The sequence below is a fragment of the Pseudorasbora parva genome, chromosome 11 (assembly GCF_024679245.1).
Source record: "Pseudorasbora parva isolate DD20220531a chromosome 11, ASM2467924v1, whole genome shotgun sequence".
Lineage (NCBI taxonomy): Eukaryota > Metazoa > Chordata > Actinopteri > Cypriniformes > Gobionidae > Pseudorasbora > Pseudorasbora parva.
Window position 1 is genome coordinate 3,740,351 of NC_090182.1, and position 17,957 is coordinate 3,758,307.

Genomic DNA, 17,957 nt, shown 5'->3' on the forward strand with positions numbered 1-17,957 from the left:
TTAAAACTTTTTTAATTTATGAAAGTTGTAGTTTACTGACCCATGCTTGAGACGGTCACACCACAGGACAATTCTGAGATTGGGCTCAAAAATGTAAAGAATCAAAAGACAAAGCAGTTTTTATAACAACAGGTCCATGTAAGACAAATAAATGTTTAACCATTCACTGCATTTTAAATTATGACAATACTAATTATATTAATTTTTATCATATCACATCAATAACCCATTGATCTGGAAGCAGAATCAGATTTAACTGTGATTTTCTGCTGTAATAATCAGTTTAACTGGTAAGATCCTCAGAGGGGAAGTTGTGCAGTGATTATATAAGAATGGAAACACAGTCTCAGTGAAGGACGTCCTGAATGTGAGTAAATGTGTGTTAGTTACAGGATCAGAGAATGACACTGTTCCTCTGTCATAGTCCAGCTGAACTCTCACACGCTGAGGATTCACTTCAACAGGAAAGGCAGTTTCAGGTTGATCTGGGGATTGAGAGCAGTATTCGCTGTTCCAGTACTCCACAAACCAGACATTAGAGTCAAAGAAATCATTAGACTTAGTGAAATCCTTTCCCTTCCTCTGGTTTGATGCTGTGGTTATTCCAAGAATCCAGTCTGTACTGTCACCGACCTCCACATCCCAGCAGTGTGTTCCTGAGTTAAAGCCCTCAGATCCCAGGACACATGGACACCTGTCAAATCTCTCTGGATTATCAGGAAGTGTTTTATCTTCATCACTGAACGACACACTGGTCAGATCAGACGAGAGTGTGAGCTCAGGATGTGCTGTGTTTGGATCTAGAGTCAACGGAGCTGCAAAGAGAAGAACATCAGATTACAGGATGAAATATGATCAGAAATGTAAATATAAAACACATATAAAGACTTTCTATAAATCCTGCTATCATGACAAATATTATTATTATTAATATAAAAGTTATTGTTATTACTGTAAATATATATTAAAATATTATGGGATCTCCTTAAACGCTTTCAGAATCTTTTCTTATTTAAATGATTTTGTTTCTATATTTTTCAGATATATTTTAAAGACAGCATATTTATTAATCAAAAATGTATTATTTTATTCATCAAAATAAACAGAAACATGTTCAAACTTTGCTAAAGTGATTGTTTTGAACAGGTATTAAATAAAACATTATTTTAGCTAAAGTATTTGTATTAATACTGTGCCTTTTGCCCCATGTGTGGCCCTCGTCACCTCATACATTTTAAATGTTTTAAATAAAATAAACCACTTTTATGATTTATTTTCACGCAAAATCTGTTGCTCCATAAATGTTCAATACAAACCTGTATATTTTTCTGTATATCATACACTATAGGCAGGGCCGGATTGAGACTCATTTTCAGGCCTGGAGTTTCATGCCTTAGACCGGCCCACTTTAGTTCACGACAGACTACATTAAAATAATGTGATTCCAACCTCAGAATATAAATCTGCATAAGGTACACTATTCTCTAGAGCCTTAAGTTATAAATCTTTGTATTTTTGAAAAATATAATTTTCAATACAGTGCAAAAACGTCTCAGGTTACGTATGTAACCCTAGTTCCCTGAGGGAACGAGACGCTGCGTCGAAACGCTGTGAGAACGCCTCTGCGTTAATGCGTCGTGAAGCGCCTGTAGAACCATTCCATCGGAAAAAAGATCGATCGTCGGCGTGATGACGTCATCGACCGGAAGCTATAAAGCGTCCGTGAAAACAAACAGGAACTAACTTCTGATAAAGCCTGAAGTAAGTGATCACGGACACGCCGGGAGTATGGCAGGGCGACGCAGCGTCTCGTTCCCTCAGGGAACTAGGGTTACATACGTAACCTGAGACGTTCCCTTTCGGGGAACTCGAGCTGCGTCGAAACGCTGTGAGAACGCTTATACCCACATCGCCATAGGACCAAGTGTCTCGTATGTGTGAAGCCGAAGCGCACACGGTTACGAGTGCGCTTCGGCCCCATTACTCTCCAGAAGGCTTGGAGAGTAATGGGGCCCCGTGGGCTCGTAGGAACCTTGGGGACATAACCCGGCCTGGGATGCAGAAATGCTTTCACCATCCCAGGCGCAAACTCTAAACATGAGGGCCCTACCGACAGGGACTGAATATCTCCTATTCTTTTGAGAGATGAAATGGCCAAAAGAAAGATGGTTTTTAGGGTGAGGAACTTGTCCGAAACCTCCTCCAAAGGTTCGAACGGTGGCCCAGACAAGCCCCTCAAGACAATGGCCAAGTCCCATGCTGGGACCCTCGAGTGCATAGCCGGCCTCAACCTCAGAGTGCCACGGAGGAAGCGTGTAATTAGAGGGTGTCTTCCCAAAGACACTCCACCGAAAGGGACGTGGAAGGCACCCAAGGCCGCCACGTACACCTTTATTGTGGAGGGGGTCAACCCTGCCGAGAACCTTGTCTGCAGGAACTCCAGCACTGTACCAACCGGGCAGTTAACTGGGTCCCACTGGCGTTCTCTGCACCACGCTGAGAAAAGTCTCCATTTCAGAGCGTACAGCTTCCTCGTGGATGGAGCTCTGGAGTGCAGGATGGTCTCTACGACCTCGGCCGAGAGACCTTCCTCTATGAGCCTAGCCCCCTCAGAGGCCAGGCCCACAGTTTCCACATCTCCGGTCGTGGGTGCAGGAATCTCCCGCCCGCCTGAGAGAGTAGATCCCTCCTGGTCGGAATCTCCATCGCAGAGCCTTCCAGGAGAGATATCAGGTCCGAAAACCATACTCGGGTCGCCCAGTACGGAGCCACTAGAAGTACCTGGGCCCCGTCCCGGCGTACCCTCTCCAGAACTCCTGGAAGCAAGACAATCGGGGGGAAGGCGTACAGAGGCAGCCTCGGCCACTCCTGTACCATGGCATCCAACCCCAGCGGGGCTGGATGGGTCAGAGAAAACCACTGCGGGCAGTGAGAATTCTCCGCCGAAGCAAATAGATCTATTTCTGCTCTCCCATATACCTTCCAAAGGAGCTCCACCACCTCTGGGTGGAGTCTCCATTCCCCGGGCCTCGGCCCCTGCCTTGACAGGCTGTCTGCTTCCTGATTCAGGGCCCCCGGGATATATACTGCCCTGATTGACAGTAATTTCCCTTGGGCCCACAGGAGGATCCGATGTGCCAATTTGTCCAAAGGACGGGACCTCAGACCCCCCTGGTGATTTATATAGGCGACCACCAACGCGTTGTCTGTCCTGACTAGCACATGGTGGCCCCTGAGGTCGGGCAGGAACTGTTTCAATGCAAGAAACACTGCAAGCATCTCTAGCCGATTTATGTGCCAGTGCCGCTGATGTTCCTGCCATAGACCCTGGGATGAGCGACCACTCATGGTCGCCCCCCAGCCCGTGAGAGAGGCATCTGTCGTTAGCATTACGCGACGAACATGAGCCCCTAACACGGGACCCTGAGATAGAAACCCCGGGTTTTTCCACATGACCAGAGCACGTAGGCATCGCCGCGTGACTTTGATCGTGCGGAGCGGATTTCCCCTCGGGGAGAACCCTTTTGTTTTGAGCCACCACTGCAGTGGCCTCATGTACAGTAGGCCAAAAGGTATCACGTTGGACGCTGCTGCCATGAGACCTAACAGTTTCTGGAACTGTTTCACAGTGACGGCCCGGCCTAGCTTCTGTTCTTTGACGGCTGCCAGGATCGATGCTATGCGTGTTGGCGATAATTGCGCCCACATAATTACCGAATCCCAGTTCACACCTAGAAAAGTGGTTCTCTGAGCCGGAGAAAGCACACTCTTCTTGGCGTTCAGCCTCAACCCCAGCTTCGACATATGGGCGAGAACAGCATCTCGATGCTGAACCGCCATCTGCTCTGTATTCGCTAGAATCAGCCAGTCGTCGATATAGTTCAGAATGCGGTTGCCCTGCAGACGCAACGGCGCCAGAGCTGCATCCACACACTTGGTGAACGTGCGGGGTGACAGTGCTAGACCGAAGGGAAGTACTCGATATTGGTATGCCTCTCCCCCGAAGGCAAACCTCAGGAACTTCCTGTGATGTGGAAGGATGGAGACATGAAAATACGCATCTTTGAGGTCTATGGTGACAAACCAATCCTCCGACTTGATCTGCGATACAATCTGTCTGAGTGTAAGCATCTTGAATTTGAGCTTGGCCACCGAGCGATTCAATAGACGCAGATCTAATATCGGGCGTAAGCCCCCATCCTTCTTCGGCACGATGAAGTAACGGCTGTAAAAGCCAGACTCCCTGCTGGGAGGGGGAACCCTTTCTATAGCCCCTTTTTGCAGGAGTGTCTCTACTTCCTGTGCCATTACCAGAGCCTGCTCCGGGCCCACCTCTGTAGGTAGGACACCGCTGAAAGGAGGTGGCCGACTTCTGAATTGAATGGCGTACCCCTTTTCTATTATCTGCAGCACCTAATGAGATATATATGATAGACGTTTCCACTCGTCTAGAAAATCTACTAAGGGACCAGCCTCTCGAGGCTGGCCTCTGGTGTATTTTGAGCAACAAGCACAGTGCCCTGAAGCGGCGGACCGGCAGGGAACGACTGACTTGACTGCTCGGGGGCCCCCCAAAGGGGGCGCGGACCACCCTCGGGTGGCCCGCGGAGACCGACTGCGCCCCGGCATTGCGGCGGGGTTGGCAGCGCGGCCCCCCGAGGGTGCCGCAGGGAAACGGTTACCGTTGGCAGGGGTAAACACCGTTTCCCTACGGGGGGACGCTTCTGGCGTCAGGAACGCTTCGACGAGGCCTTCTTGGCGATCAGGACTGTCCTCAGATCAGCCCTGCCCCTCGAAGGCCTCGTCTGAGAGCGCCGCCCCTCGTCCCCGCGCTGAGGGGGAGCTCGGGTAGCGACGCTCTGCTTTTGTTGAGCCCTGTGTGAGGAGCTCGTACTCGGTTTGGGCTGCTTGGTGTCAGCAGCAGCCCCAGGGACCTGGACCTGGAGAGGGAGGAACTGTGCGCCGCAGCTTGCTTTTTCGACTCCTGGAACCTCTCGGTGACAGTGTGAACTGCGTCACCAAAGAGGCCTCCAGGACAAAGCGGCGCATCAAGCAGGAAAGCTTTCTCCCTCTCCTTGATGTCTGTGGGGTTCAACCATAAATGCCTCTCCGTGGCCACCAATGCTGCCATAGAGCGGCCAACACATCTGGCCGTCTCTTTGGTGGCCCGGAGAGCTAAATCAGCAGAAGTTCTTAACTCAGCTACAATATTCCCCCCCACGACATCACTACTATCCAAATCCCTCAGCAGGTCAGCCTGATATGCCTGCACGATGGCCATAGTGTGCAGGCATGCAGCCGCTTGACCCGCTGCCGAGTACGCTTTACCCACCAGCGCCAACATTGTTTTAAGAGGTCTGGTGGGCAAAGTCGGGGCCTTAAGGGACGATGCCGAAGAAGGCGAGAGATGGCTCGCAAGCGTCTCTTCAACCTTTGGCATCGCCCCATAACCATATTGTTTCAGCCCGGCGATGTTGCTGTAGACCGAGGTCTGCGGGCTGAAAACTCTATATGATGCCGGTCTCCTCCATGATCTTGCCACCTCGGTGTGCAAGTCATGGAAGAACGGCAGGCCCCGCCGCTGAGGCTCTGAAGCGCGAGACGGCAGGAATCTTTCGTCTAATTTGCTAAGACGCTTTCTTCCTGCCTCAGATCTTTCAGTGGGCCAGTCGATGTTTAATCTGGCCACTGCTCGCGTCAGAACCTCAACTAGCTCCTCACTAGCAGGGGACTGAAGTGGCGAGTCTTCAGTCTCGATGCTTTCAACGTCCACCTCCTCAGAGCTGGACAGATGAAGCACCGGCGACTCTCTCGGGGGGGAAGAAACCGCCATGCGTGCTTCCATGCCCCGAGAAGAGCCGCTGGATGGTGCAGGTGAGGGCAGAGATAAGGCAGCGCCCGTCTCTAACCCCTCTGCCACATCCAATTGTGATCCCCACGACTGCAGCCTCCGCTCCGCCTCGGCGGAAGCGGGACCAGAGCCGCGGGGAACACGAGCCGAGGCACCCTCCTCGAAGAGTGCCCGGCGGGAGCGCAGCGTTCTCAGTGGTAATCTCTCACAATGCTCGCAAGCAGCCCCCTCGAGGGCTGCCTGGGCATGCTGCGCTCCCAAGCATGCAACACAGAGAAGGTGTGTGTCCCCACCCGTGATGTAGCGTGGGCAGGGAGGAACACACTTTCTGAAATTGCAGCTCTCACTCGCCATCTCTATCTATTTTATTTTTCTCTTTTTCTTGTTAATATAATGATATTTAACAAAAAGGGTGGAAAATCTCTGAATATAGACAGACAAAAACACCAAATAGACAGACAGGTTCACACAGATCGCTTGCTGAAGGCTCAGAAGCTAGTTCCTGTTTGTTTTCACGGACGCTTTATAGCTTCCGGTCGATGACGTCATCACGCCGACGATCGATCTTTTTTCCGATGGAATGGTTCTACAGGCGCTTCACGACGCATTAACGCAGAGGCGTTCTCACAGCGTTTCGACGCAGCTCGAGTTCCCCGAAAGGGAACAGTAGCTTAAGTTTTGCTTCACAGTGAAGATTTATTAGAACCGTAAATGACAGGACAGTATCAATCTCTTTTTTTTTAAGTATTAGTATTCATAAATATCCAAACATTGAAATGAAGAAAAGATTTTTAGTTTTTTTGACAAATTTCTTATGTCATTTCACTTGTCTAGTAAATGTATCTTGAATTAAGAATATTTAGATATTTGAACTGGAAAACAATTCAGTGATAATGTTTGCTTATTCACACACTATGGTACAATAGCAGTAAGAGCTACAGTAAGAGCTAATCTCTTCACAACTTGGTTCTCGCTCGCTTTCTGACACTAAGTGAAATTTGTTACATTAATTTCTCACCACAAATACCCCCTTTTTACAAAGCTTTCAAATCAAGTCACTCAGTTTCATTAATGTATTGCTGAATCATCAGGTCATCATTATTATCTCAGGGCATGTTTCATTGAGCAGGGCTCTTCCTATTAGTTCTTCTGAATGACAATCCTACCTGCCCATTCTGGTGTGTTGGGCTCATGACTGGAGCTTGGTAACGTTACTGGGCCTTGCTCTTCACTATTAGCAGCAAAACGGACTAGAGGCGGCTGCTGCTGAAGAGCTAAGAAAAAGTTTGATACATGAACGTGGTTTGCAGACAGCATTGTTTTGCGGGGTCGCATCTTGCACTGCTCCTAACTACCTTAACGGGATAATTACTTACCGGCCTCGTCGTCATCATTTGTTTTTTTGAGTAACAATGTGAACAGCTTAGAACATTTGGCCGCGTCAGTTTCCAGAGCCTTCTTATTTATTTTTTAATTCTGGCCTTTTCACCGCCGTCTTTGCGCTTCCTATTATTTATTAGAAATATGATCAGAAATGTAAATATAAAACACATATAAAGACTTTCTATGAATCCTGCTATCATGACAATGGTCTGTCAGTTTCTGTCAGAATGGATTGAGGCTTCAGGTTTAATATCATATTCAATAAACACTATTGTATCCTAACACATAAGCAGAGACCATGAGGAACAGACTTCTGTAGTCATTATGAGTTCACTGTATGATCTGATGATCTTCTGAAATACAGTTCAGATTCACTCAGAAACTCGAGTGATTATTAAATATATTTCTATCAGATGTTAATGTTGTGTGTGTTTCTATCTGAAGGATGTTTTGCGCTGGTGTCAGATCTGCTGAGACTCACTGTGTTGGACAGTTTCCAGCATCTTCTTCCAGACTCTGGACCGCAGGTTACCCAGATAACAGGACACATCAATCAAAGCTCCAGAACTCATCCGTGGATCCGGCTGTGGGATCTGGACTCTGGAGGAACATTCAGGAGTCAGAACTGCAGTGAATTTGAGTTCAGATCCACTGAGAGAAGAGATACGAGCAGCTCACTCACCTTTCCATTGAGGCGTTAAAGTTCTGGAAAATATAGAGTTTGAAAACATGTTAATATCTTATCAAACACTCTCATTGTCAGTGAGGCTCAAGTTGTTTTATGCTCAAAGAATGAAGCCAGATTGATTGGTCACCTTTAGAAACGAGACGTCATTGGCTTTCATCATCTCCTCCATGTCTCTGATTGTGTGTGAAAGAGCTGAGATGTGTGTGTTCATCTCCTCCAGCTTCTCCTTCATCCTCTGCTTCTTCTGCTCCTCTTCCTCCCTCAGTGCAGTGATTGTAGCTTCTTCTTCATCTCTGAGAAACTGATGAAGCTTCTCAAACTCTTCTTTAATCTGACGCTCTGTGTGCTCAGCTTGAGACTGAAATCACATCACATTTACTTCAGTCAGCTCTGTGTGAACACACACTCCACTAATGTCAATAATAAACTGTGTGTGAATGTTGAGTGTTTGACTCTTTACACATCCTCACCTCGATGTGTTGGATTGTTTTATCACACTCTCCTTTCATTTCTTCTCCATGTTTGAGCTTGTTTTGTAAGGACGTCAGCGCTGTATTAAATTCCTCCTACAGGTTAAGATGAAAATCTGTGAAACTGATGAAGCTATAAGAGGTTTAAACATTGTGTATCTGGATGTTTTTATTGTTATATTAATATTTTTATGATGAATGTCTCAGAAGCATTTGGGCCTGACAATGGCAGGACTTATATCTTTTAAGGTCCTGTTCTTTGCGATCCCATCGTTCAAACTTTAGTTAGTGTGTAATGTTGCTGTTAGAGCATAAATAATACCTGTAAAATTATAAAGCTCAAAGTTCAATGCCAAGCGAGATATTTTATTTAACAGAAGTTCCCTTTCGAGGCCCAGCGAGCCGGTTTGGACTACACCGCTGCACTTCTTGCTGTGATGACGTCACTAGAATCGTTTGTTGACTAAAGCTCCGCCCACAAGAACACGCAAAATAGGGGGCGTGGTCTCGTTGCTCTCCCACGTGGAGAAGAGCGCGCATTCAGCGCTTGCATCTCCCCAATTGTTCAGTCAATTGTGTGAACAATACTGTGCTTTTTTACACGCGAAACATGAACTCATGTTATATTGCACACTTTAAACATAATCAAAGCTTTACAAACACATGAAAAACGGATCCTTTAAAATTATTTAAATAATTTTTTTAAATGAAAATTATTTAAGTGATAAACATCAAGAAATCATCAAACAAATGTGTTTTTTTGCAATGGCCAATTCTTAATTGTTATATCCCTGCAGTTGTAAATTTGTGGTTGTACAAATGCAAATACAGGAAGTGAAAGTACACTATATTGCCAAAAGTTTTGGGACGCCTGCCTCTACATGCACATGAACTTTAATGCCATCCCATTGTTAATCCGTAGGGTTTAATATGGAGTCGGCCCACCCTCTCTAACAGCTTCAGCTCTTCTGGGAAGGCTTTCCTCAAGGTTTAGGAGTGTGTTTATGGGGATTTTTGCCCATTCTTCTAGAAGCTCATTTGTGAGGTCAGGCACTGATGTTGGACGAGATGACCTGGCTCTCAGTCTCCGCTCTAATTCATCCCAAAGCTGTTCTATCGGGTTGAGCTCAGGACTCTGTGCAGGCCAGTCAAGTTCCTCCACACCAAACTCCTCATCCATGTCTTTATGGACTGACGCTTTGTGCACTGGAGCGCAGTCATGCTGGGACAGGAAGGGGCCGTCCCCAAACTCTTCCCACAAAGTTTGGAGCATGAAATTGTCCAAAATGTCTTGGTATGCTGAAGCATTAAGAGTTCCTCTCACTGAAACTAAGAGGCCAAGCCCAACTCCTGGAAAAACAACCCCACCCCATAATCCCCCCTCCACCAAACTTTACACTTGGCACAATGCAGTCAGGCAAGTTCCGTTTTCCTGGCAACCTCCAAACCCAGACTCGTCCATGGGATTGTCAGCCTGAAGCGTGATTGGTCGCTCAGAGAACACGTCTCACTGCTCTAGAGTCCAGTGGCGGCTGCTTTACTCCACTGCATCCCATGCTTTGCATTGCTCTTGGTGATGATGACACTTTTGGTTTGTCTTGTAATAAATCATATATTGTTATTTGTAAAAAATATTAATAACCCATAACATATCTATATTTTTCCAAACATGTTTTGTACTGAACATCAGACGGTCGAAGCTTAGTGGAGATTTAGTCTGAGCAAAAGTAAATAGGCTACTACTCTATTACACACACAAATATTACTGTGTTTATCACTGTATTTATCACATGAAATTAGAGATATTTGTCTTACCTTGTAAGATGAAACCACTTTACTGATGGGTCTGAATTTATGATTATCATGTTGTTTTGAGACTATGCACACTAAACACACAGGCTGTTTGTCCTCCAGACAGAAGAGTTTGAGTTTCTCACTGTGTAAACTGCAGATCTCCTCAGACTCTGATGAATGCCTCTCATTTCTCTCCTTTATCAATGAATCACACAAGTTTTTTAACTCTAGATTAACTGGTGGACGAGCTTTTGAGGATCTTCTCCTGCAGACGGGACACTTCTGAGTTTCCTTAGTTTTCCAGAACTGTTGTAGACACTCTTTACAAATACTGTGAGTACAGGACAGAAAAACAGGAACCTTGAAGATTTCAAGGCAAATAGGACAAGTAGGATCTTCAGCAGATTTTGAATCCATTTCCTCGTCTTGTAAAAGATCCAATGATCTACAATTTACTTTAAATTTCTAAACTTTGCTTTGAAAAGTTAACAATTACAATAAAAATCTAATTCAGAAATACATAAAAAATCCTAATAAAATGTGTCCTTATCTGTTCTTCACAGCTCTGACTCGTTTCAGCTTTCAGTAAAAACGAAAGGTAGAAATAATAAGACCAGTGACTTCCTGATAGGTTTTGTAAGAGGGAGTTTCTGGGGTTACATAAACCACTAAAACTAGTCTTACAAGTTAGTCATCTTTTGTTCTTTAAGACTGTTCATAACTTTAAGTCAGTTACATAAAATGGTACATTGGCAACTCCAGCTGTAGTGCTCATGATCTCCACTAGGGGGCTCTCCTCCTGACTCTTGTGTCTTATCAGGGACTACATTACCCATAACCCACTGCCTGGACTCATTATGATTATATTCAGCTGTCTGTCTCATTCCCTTGTTAAAGCTTGGAACATAATCTGCAAGAACAAATAAATGTGTTTGTTTTCTCGAGGTGGCGAGAACAAGAACAAAGTTCGTTCCATAATTAACGAGAAAAGAAGGTGCCAATCATCTGTGTTTCTCCGCATTAACCCCGTCCACTTTAAATGTCCGACCAATCACTAGTGATGGGACATCTGAAGCGAGGCTCCGGAGCTTGTGTCGAGCAAAAAGGGCGTTCCAGATGAAGCCCCGATTCGAGGCTTGTATCTGTAACAGTGATGGTGGCTGCCCTTAAATTAAATTAATTATTTTTCCCAAAAAAATGTCAACCTTCGGGCGCCAGACAGTTCCTTAAACTGACAAAATCAAATAATCCCTGATAGCAAATAAAAACCACTGATTACACAAATAAAACAAAAAAGACAGATTACAAAACAAGCCTCTATTTCAATGGAATTTATTTCTTTGTCCATAAACATATTCAAAAGGGGGACGTATTGAAAAAACAAAACAAAACAATAAAAAGTATATAGATATTCACGTAACAGTTCAATAGATCACAGTTCACATAAATAACACGACAGATGAAATCCCCGCTGCTGAGTCACACTCACCTGGGCGTCCAACACTGGCAGATTCGTGTGTCCAAATACACGCCAAACTTTTCATAAAACAAAAGAGGAAGAGAAAAAAACATTGAATACACGGGTGTAATACAAAACAACATGCAATCTTAAAGATAACCTGTAATGCATTAAACTTAGAACAATCAAAAAATGAGTATAAGCAAAAACCCAATGTGCGGATGTGAATGGAATGTGTGTGTATTTGATAGCGTGTGACTGAGTGTAATGTGAGATTGCGTGTGGGGCACACTGACCAATTTTGGCGTACGAAGTCGTAACGGGAGAGTAGAGTTGAACTTCGCCAGACTCCAGGAAGGAAGTTTAACGGACTTTGGACTCTTGTGAACAGCTTGCCATACAGCAGACAGTCTTTGAAGTGCGTCGCTAGGGAGTCGCCGGACCCCACGTCGCATCAGACAGCTCACATGGGTAACGTCAGCATCGGTTCAAACACAAGCCGTCTTCCCTTCCAAACGGTAACGATTTTCTTTCACTCTCTTTCTCATGAATCAACTAGCATACCTTGTGACGTGTCCTTCTACCTGCTTAAATAGCCCTTGCCTCCATTTCCCTTTCCGTCGTTAATTAAACACTCCACCCTTTCCGTTAAAAGTGAAAGTAAAAGTAAAACATGGGCATCTCGTTTACTGCACTGTCACACTCTCCCCTGCCCTGCAAGAAAACAACCCATGGTTGTGTATTTTGAGGGTTAAAATCCCCAAAACTCCTCTTCTTTATCTGAGGTCTCTTGGAATATTTTTAGGAGTGCTTCCTTACTTTGGGACTCTAATTCTTCGGCTGTCGGGTAGCACATTTTCATATTGCACATGGGTTGTTCGGACATCTTCAATCTTTAATTCAGAGGACCCAGCTGTTTATTTACACGGTAAGGACCTCTCCATTTACTTTAGTGAATTTAGCTTTTGCACTAGATTGTGGGAAGTTCCTTATCCACACACAATCTTTTCCTTTGAATGTTAGTTCTCGTCTGTTTTTGTTGTAGTTTCTTGTTTGTCTAAAGTGTGCTTTTTTGCTGTTTTCCACAGCTTTGGTTTGAAGCTGAGTTAAACAATGAACGATATCATCCGCTGACTCATCAGGAGTGAGGTTTTTCCCATGGAGAAGTTTGTCCATTGGACTCTGCAGCTTCCTTCCAAGTTGCAGTTCCGCTGGAGTCACTCCTATGGTCTCTTGGACAGCACTATTGATGGCAAATCTGAACTCGGGTAAATATTGATCCCACTTGTTGTGTTTTTTATCCACATATGCTGCTATCATGTACTTAAGTGTCCGATTGACTCTCTCAGTCATGTTGGTCTGAGGATGGTATGCAGTAGTCAGCTTGGGAGTTACATTCCACTTTTCGCAAACTTCCTTAAATACAGATGAGACAAACTGTGTACCTCTATCTGACAGCAGAAAATCAGGCACACCCCATCTGGTCAGATTTTCCTTCCTAAAAATGGCAGCAATCATTTGTGCAGTGGCATTTCGCATGGGGAACATCTCAACCCAGCGAGTGAAGTAGTCAATTGAACTACATGGCAAAGGTCCCATTATGTCCACACCCAACATTTCATTGGGGTGAGTGACAGTGGTGTGTTGCATTTTGCCAGCAGGTTTTCGATTGTTGCTTTTTTAGTTGTTGACACTTTACACATCTTTTTACCCACTGCTTGACGTCAGTCCACATTCCAGGCCAGAAAGCCACTTCTTTAATTCTCTTATAGGTCTTGTATATTCCTCCATGACCACTCAAGGGACTAGCATGATAATGCTGAAGTATCTGTTCAATGAGGCTACTTGGAACACAGACACGATAATGCAGCTGGTTGTCAGACAGGTGAGTCTTACGGTAAAGTTTGTCTTCCAGCACCTCATATTGTTCTTTCAAGTTGTCATTACCTTCTGCCATGGTCTGCATTATTTTCATGATTACTGTATCTTTATGTTGTTCTTCCCAGATCCTATCCAAAGAGATTGGGATATCCTCTGACTCCTTGTGGCTGGCATACACGTTGCAATTGACACTGATAGGGATTCGAGAGAGAGCGTCAGGTGCCACATTTAGCTTTCCCTTCCGGTGTTCAATAATGAAGTCGAATCTCTGCAATCGCAGGGCCCATCGGATCAAACGACTTGAGGACTTGGTGGATGCCATCACCCACTGCAGTGCAGAGTGGTCAGTAACAACAGTAAACAACATGTGTTCCAGATAATGCTGCCAATTCCCCAGAGCCCAAACTACTGCCAAGCATTCCTTTTCCGTCGCAGAGTAATTCACTTCAGCTTTGTTCAAAGCTCTGCTAGCATAAGCTATGACTTCCTCTTTTCCCTGGTCCCTTTGTGTCAACACAGCACCCAGACCAGTCTCACTGGCATCTGTGTAGACTATGAAGGGGTGCTGTAACTTTGAGTGTCCCAGGATGGGAGGTGTCATCAAGGTTATTTTCAATTGTTCAAATGCCTGCTGACATTGTGGCATCCACTGGAAAACTCTGTCTTTCTTCTTAAGGGCATTGAGGGGTTCAGCAATCTGGGAAAAGTATGGGACAAACCGGTGGTACCATCCGGTTAAACCAAGGAATCGCTGGACCTCCTTGAGGTTTCCTGGGACTGGGTACGAACCAATAACCTCAACCTTGCTGGGATCGGCGGAGATGCCTTGAATACTCACGACATGGCCTAGGAAAGCTAATTCCTGCAGACAGAATTTGCTCTTTTTAAAGTTGATAGTCAGGCCTGATTTTTGCAGCTTGGGGAGGACACTCTGGATGTCAAGGAAGTGCTGTTCAATAGTTGGGGAATAGATGATGATCAATATAAACAAAACAATTGTGACCACGTAGGTCACCCAAAACAGTTTCCATTAATCTTTGGAAGGTAGCTGGGGCATTTTTTAATCCAAATGGCATAACATTAAACTGAAATAACCCAAATGGTGTAATAAATGCTGTCTTTGCTGTACTTTCAGGGCCGATGGTCACCTGCCAGTAATCACTATTCAGGTCAATGGTAGAAAATATAGCAGCTCCAGAAAGAGATTCCAAGATCTCTGGGATGTTTGGCAGTGGGTATGTGTCACTTTCTGTAATAGCATTTACCTTACGGTAGTCTACACAAAACCGGAGGCTCCCATCTTTTTTTGGGACAAGAACAACAGGTGAGGCCCAACTTGAATGAGAAGGTTTCACAATGCTTGTACTCAACATTTCTTCCAGCTGTTTCTCGACAACACTTTGTTTGGCAGGGGACATGCGATAGGGTCGTTGCTTTATTGGTACTTGCTGGGTGAGATAAATACGATGTTGAAGAACATCAGTGCAACCTGGTCTGAGTGCACACACCTCTGGATTGGCCTCCAGAACTTGACGTAGCTGGCATTTTCCATCAGCTGGTAAGTGGGCTTCATTCACTGCATTGTCAATAAAGTCTTTTATGTCTATGTCAGCGGTGTTAAATGTGAATTTTGGTTGAGGGGGAGGAACTGAACTCAAGAGAGATATACTCTTGTTGGTATTCACTTGATGCTTTCCTTTTCTAGGTCTGTTCTCAGGTACACTTGCACAGCCTGGTTGGAATGGATATTCCATGTCAGGAGTAGATTTGAAGGTATACTTCTTATATAACATTTAACTGTAAACCACTAAAGAAGATGAAATCCAGACCCAGGACTACGGTATATGCCAGAGCTTTTGGGGGATAGAACTGCAGCTGGTATGGTGAATACTTTGTCATGAAGACTAATGGAGACATTCAGCCATCCAAGAGGAACCTCTGCTTCACCGTTAGCAAGATACAAAGGTCCAAGTGTCCAGGGTTGGAGATCATGGGGTGATTGTGCAATATTCTTCCAAAGAAACACATGGATAAGGGTGTAGCTTGCACCCGTGTCGACAATGGCTTTCCCTTTCCATTAGCCAACACTGACAGGCAAAATTAACTGTTGAGGTATGCTGACAGGAGCAGATGTACTTCCAGCTGTAATGGTGGAAATAGGTTTATTTGGGGGTATTTGAGACTCCTTCATAGTTGTAGAAGACATTGAATTGTTAGAAGGTTGGCCAGGCGGCTTGTGTGAGTGGAAATTTCGTTTGTTACTAGGTGGCTGATAACCTGAAGACGGGGGCGATTGAGCTGGAGAATTAAAGTGAGGACACCTGGTGCGTGAAATCCTCTACATCGCCAACATTGTACGGCAGGTTGTGTAGGAGTATTCACTCTGGGTGATGCTACAACAGTTTTGGAATCAGCTTTATCACATTTCTTCTGTTGTTCTAGTTGGTGACCCAGTCGAACCAACTCTTCCACAGTGGTTACATGGCTGCGAAGATGACTAGCAAGGTAAGGTTTTATGTTTTTAAGGATCAATTTAACTATGTCTGCTTCAGTCAAACTTGGTTTCCACCTCTTACAGAGAGCTCTATAGGTAAAAGCAAAATCCCTAATGGACTCTTTTTCTCCTTGCATCCGATGGCGGACACGATCAGCCATCTCATCTTCGTAATCCTCAGCTAGAAAAGCAGCAAAAAAACAGACTGAAACTCACACCATGTTGTTACAGATGATCTTGCTACTTCCCACCAGTCACGTGCAGTGCCATATAAAACTGTCCTGAAAGTGGGCAAGATGTCAGCATCCATTAGAGGATGTATAGCAAGAAAGTCTTGACATCGTGTTACGTACATCAAAGGATCAGGGTCATCAGCTTGCCTTCCAAATGTGGGAAATGTCAGCTTGATGTGGTCACTTTTACCAGCAGTAGCAGGGGCTGCTAAAGGAGTTACTGGTAATGGTGATGAAAATGGAGATGAGGGGTGATGAAGAGAAATACTTTTCCCACTCAGGTCAATCATTCTTTTTTCTTGATTATCAAACTTTGCTTCCATTTTAGTTTGCAGTTCTTTCATGTTTGTGGACAATTTATCAGTGAGTAAAGTCAAATGACTACTTTTCTTCAGCAGTTGATCAGAATCCTTTCTGAGAGTGCTGTTGAACTGATTGAATGTCCTGTTGAATCTCAGACTGCAACTGTTGTACCATGAAGCGTACTTCTGAGACGAAAGTATTCTCTACCTTTTGGAGTTCTGCAGTCTTCATCATTTTCATAGCTTTAATTGTCTGATCTGCCTCAGTTTCAGCTTGCTGCTTGTTTGTGGATAAGGTAGTGGAGAGTTGTTGCTTGATTTCGTCCATCTATCCAGCAAGTTTAGTGATCTGACTCTCGTGGCTGGATGAATTGGACTTTAGTTCCTCAGTGACTATGGTGAGTTCAGATACAGCTTTCTCTTGTTTGGTCATGAAATCATGCAACTGGTCCCAGTTACTTTGTGCTTGTTCAGTAAGTTGACTCATCCCTCTTCCAGGTGTTGGGAGAGTTCTAGGCAGGTCATACTGTACTCCTGAAGATGAAGAAGGTGGTGGTGAAGCAACAGCTGGAGATGATGTCCCAGGTGGTGGAGTGCATAACTGCATGGCTTCTGGAAGTGTCCGTTCCTGTGGGAAAGGTTGAGTTGGGGTGCTGCCATCAAGTGGTGAGGACACAAACGGCACATGTGGCCCTGGCTGCACAATGCGGCTGAACTGGGTGGGCGTGTGGTAAAATTTTAGAACATAGGATTCCTGAGGAGCTGGATGGTGCACAGGGGGCCAATTAGGGGTAGCCACATCCGGAGCCTCCATCTCAACGAAGGTCGAGTGTTGGGAAGGGTGCTCTGTCATGATTATGTAAAGTCAATATGATATCAATAAATTATGTAATAAAAGTGTTGCAAATCAGTATCGTGTTTGTCAGTTAATTCATATAATGTACATTGCTTTTCACTTGAAAAAAAAGTAGTTCACATTTCAAAGTATTTAGCTAGTGTCTAAAAAAAAATCATCATCAAGACAATAAAAAACAAAACAAAAATGTGAAAAGCATTCAATTAAAGAAACAAGAAAATTAAATTTTCAGGGTCAAAGGTTTGATTGTTTTTTCTCTCTCAGGTGTGGTAAACATGATTCCCACACTGTAATTCAAAACTTTCCTAAATTAAATAACTTTTAAAAAGAAAAATAATTTAAATTACAAATTCAAAAGTCAAAGTAAAGTCACATTCAAAAATATTCACACTTAATAGTGTTCAAATCCCTGTTGGGACGCCACTCTGTAACAGTGATGGTGGCTGCCCTTAAATTAAATTAATTATTTTTAACAATAAAAACCACTGATTACACAAATAAAACAAAAAAGAAAGATTACAAAACAAGCCTCTATTTCAATGGAAA

General features: G+C 44.6%; 1 protein-coding gene across 1 annotated transcript; it reads right to left on the reverse strand.

Annotated features, from left to right (window-relative positions):
- Positions 1-252: 252 nt before the first annotated feature.
- LOC137093071 (E3 ubiquitin-protein ligase TRIM35-like) lies at positions 253-15,932 on the reverse strand. Its single transcript, XM_067457779.1, has 7 exons — positions 15,924-15,932; positions 10,208-10,606; positions 8,393-8,488; positions 8,050-8,280; positions 7,917-7,939; positions 7,716-7,834; positions 253-815 (listed from the first exon to the last, which is right to left on the reverse strand). The coding sequence occupies exons 2-7, from the start codon at positions 10,601-10,603 to the stop codon at positions 253-255; spliced, it is 1,428 nt and encodes a 475-aa protein (XP_067313880.1). The 5' UTR covers positions 10,604-10,606; positions 15,924-15,932.
- Positions 15,933-17,957: the final 2,025 nt, after the last annotated feature.

Excerpts from the sequence above, each read along its gene's own strand:
- LOC137093071 (XM_067457779.1), bottom strand. The coding sequence starts at position 10,603 with ATGGATTCAAAATCTGCTGAAGATCCTACTTGTCCTATTTGCCTTGAA. Across the intron at positions 7,835-7,916 it reads TTTAACGCCTCAATGGAAAG|AGTCCAGATCCCACAGCCGG; the intron begins GTGAGTGAGCTG and ends ATGTTCCTCCAG. Across the intron at positions 816-7,715 it reads GCTGGAAACTGTCCAACACA|CTCCGTTGACTCTAGATCCA; the intron begins GTGAGTCTCAGC and ends TTCTCTTTGCAG.